The 3,098-nt window shown below is 56.5% G+C and overlaps 1 protein-coding gene across 1 annotated transcript; it reads right to left on the bottom strand.

The window, feature by feature from the left end:
- Positions 1–1,231: 1,231 nt before the first annotated feature.
- SDIR1 (E3 ubiquitin-protein ligase SDIR1) lies at positions 1,232–2,896 on the bottom strand (the record flags this gene model as incomplete). The annotated part of the gene is made up of 3 exons (XM_036634572.1): positions 1,232–1,562; positions 1,618–2,597; positions 2,669–2,896. The coding sequence occupies 3 exons, from the start codon at positions 2,894–2,896 to the stop codon at positions 1,232–1,234; spliced, it is 1,539 nt and encodes a 512-aa protein (XP_036500267.1).
- Positions 2,897–3,098: the final 202 nt, after the last annotated feature.

The following is a 3,098-nucleotide window of genomic DNA, read 5'->3' as shown; positions in this document are numbered from 1 at the left end:
CCAACGGAATGAACAACCGGTCCTTCACCATGCCCCCCCCAATCCAGACAGATCGGCACTTGGGGGAGGACGGGACAGCGACGAAGCACACAAGAACCGCCATGATGAGCGCCTCTAGCCCCCCGTGGCCTCCCCTGACTATCGCCCAAACTAGCACCCAGCGAAAGCAAAAGAAACGGCAAAATCCCATCCCGTCCCGTCCCTCCCCCTCCGGTGGGCTGGATTACCAAGTTGAGGCTAGCTCCAGCTCAGCATTCCTCTCCTCCTCCCCCTCCCCCTCCTCCTCCTCCACTCCGCCGCCGCCAGTTCTATTGCCAGCCGGGCAACAGAGAGAGGGAAGGGCACCAAGACGTAACGAGGCTAGCAGGCCGAGGAGTGAGAGTGGGTGAGGTAGATCCCGCCGCTCAAAGATCTGCGAGAGAGACACAGAGACAGAGAGGCACAGGGGGGGGACCAAAGGCAACGAATCCTTTCGGCCTCTCTCGAGTCAAAACGCCGGCCGAGTCGGTTTGGCTTCCCATTGACTGGCCGCGCCTTTATGGCTTGTCCATCGTTGTCTCGGCGTTTCCTCCATCCTCCACCAAAACGAACAAGCATGTCCAAAACGCCGGCCCTAGTGGCCCAGCCTGCCGAGGTCAAGCAAAAGTCACTGCCGCTACTCGAGTCAAGTAATTCAAATCTTCATTCACCATTCTTCTATCTATGTACCGTCGTGAATGCCACCAAGAACGTGTGCTTGCTTCGTGATCAATCGTGGATGAGATGCTTCATGGCCATCCATGTCGAGGCCTCTGTTTTCCTCGAACCTGCCTTTCCTGGCCAACGTAGCCCATTGTGATTCGTATTCAATGCCATGGACGTTGAGTCCTCCCAGTCCACCAAATATACAGTCGCCCTCCCTCTTCCGGCCGAAAGTATTAGGGTTCGCCAGTGACCACCAGTCCGTCGTGGTTCCATGTCCGCTAAACGCCGTACAATGCTGAAAGTGTCCGCCGGTATGACTTTATTCCTGTAACGCCAAATTCTATCCGTCGAAGAAGTGAAAAGGGGGTCCTTGCCCGCTTTTACGCTTGAACAAGGGCCTCTGGATCATCGCAGTGTGTTGTCGATATGCTGCTTTCAATGCTGTTCTCTCCTTCGTCAATTTTGTTGCAGCCTCTGCAACTGCAAGTTCGATATACCTCATGCGCTCATCGCCTAGTTGATATGCTCATGTCGGAGGCAGTTAGGTTTAAGACTGGGGGTTTGTTCTAATGCGAAACTTCTCCCGCAGCTTGTCGGCCATCCTCGCTCTGCGACTTCTCTCTTGTCTCTCGTCGCCGTTTGCACCAGCGGACTCGTCGGACGCGTCCTGGCCTTGCTGCTGTGTTCTATACTGCCGCAGGGCCTGGATACGCTCTTCGGCGGAAGCGTGTCTCAACCGGTTGAGGTCGAACAGCCGGGTCCGCCGCCTTTGTGTGGTTGATGAGCCGTCACTCTCGTGACCGTCGAGGTCCAGTGGCGGGGGAAGTTCATCGCTGGGGTTTTCAGTGTTCCCACCCTGAGGTCTCAGGTCGAGACGACTGCAGTATGTTAGAAAGTGCTCCGTTCGACAAAGTTTCAAAGACAGCAACTCACCAGAGGGGGCAGGTGCCCGAGACGTTGACCAGCCATGGATCAACGCAGTTGGGGTGGAACTTGTGATTGCAGGGTAACACACGAACATCTTCGCCGACGGTGAAGTCGTCTGTGCAAATGGAGCAGCCCAAGTTCTCTTCATCTTGAGCCGCGGCCTCGGGTTTGCTATCAGAGGCAGCCGTCTTGGCCGTAGCTCCAGTGGCAACTGCAGCTGCGGCTGACGCACTTGTTGCCTCTGCGGCGATGGCCGTGGTGGTTGTGGCTGCTGCGCTCTTATTTGCTGGGGCAGTATCCTGCTGCCTCTGCTCATTGCGGCTCTCAGGCCCTCTTTCATTCTGAATTGAAGCGCTCTCCAACTCGATGTTTGGGTCGGGCTTAGCGATACCCTCTTGCCTCTCGCCAAACTTGACAATGGGAAGGGTATCCAGAACAGCGCGAGCAAGGCCCTTGGCACGGCTCTGGCGTGGACGGCCATTGAACGCGCTGCGGGGTCCGTACCTCTCGGGGTAACGGTGTGCCCTTACAGCACCCGTAGCGATGATGATGAGGAAAAGCAGCGTGATGAGACCCGTTATACTATAAAGGATGCTCATAGCGACCGCTGAGTTGTTACCGCCTCCGCCGTTGCCAGACCCTTCGTTGGCAGACGTGGCGTTTCCAGTGATGGTGACCTTGATTACATCCACCTCATTTGTGCCGTTGAGAATGTGCAGGGCCTGCGACGCGTCTCCGGCATCCGCCATGGTGAGAATGGAGCCGTACGAGACGTCCCCGGATAATTGGCACCAGTTCCCGACGGTGCTGTACAACACAATGGCCCTTGGCTTGTTCTCCATCAACGTGGATAGCATCATGTTTGGGTTGATGAAGCCGCTGCCATCATTGTCGTCGCAAGACAGGTATGCAATCTGGGAGTTCTGGTTGATTGAGTTGTAATTTGACGAGGTGGCGGCAACCATGGTGCCCTCGATCTTGATTGTCTGTTGATACGTTAGCGATGTTGACTTTGTCTTGATGAGAACACCCGTCGAGACGGTGACTTGATGCGTACCCCTCGAGCGACGTCTGATTGATTCAGGCCCAGACTCTCGGTAGAGGGCATGACGATGAACGTCAGAGGCACGACATCGCCGCCAGCAGAAGACAGCGACAGCTGCATGGCAGACTTCTCGCTCCATGAGGGAATGTCATTCTGGGCAGCGATGGTGGCGGCGTTTACCGTGGCGATGGCGGCAGCGGCAGCGGCACAGGCCAAGCCGCGAAGCAACGAACGAGCCATGTCGCCTCGGGGTGTCGATGCTCTCTCTCCCTTCTCTCACGTTCGCGCGACGGTCGACGTCGCTTGGTGCGGACGGAGGAAAACAGAAGTCGAAATTCGGATGACAGGCGAGGTTAAGATGTCGGTAAGATTGCGGGGGTCGACACAGATGTCAGTCGAGGGAAAGGTGGAAACCTTGAGCCAAAGGCAAAAGGGACGACGA

Source organism: Colletotrichum siamense (genome assembly GCF_013390195.1).
Source record: "Colletotrichum siamense strain Cg363 chromosome Unknown KSG_Cg363_contig02, whole genome shotgun sequence".
Classification (NCBI taxonomy): Eukaryota; Fungi; Ascomycota; class Sordariomycetes; order Glomerellales; family Glomerellaceae; genus Colletotrichum; species Colletotrichum siamense.
Note: the sequence above shows the minus strand (reverse complement) of the source record. Positions and strands in the feature narration are given on the sequence as shown.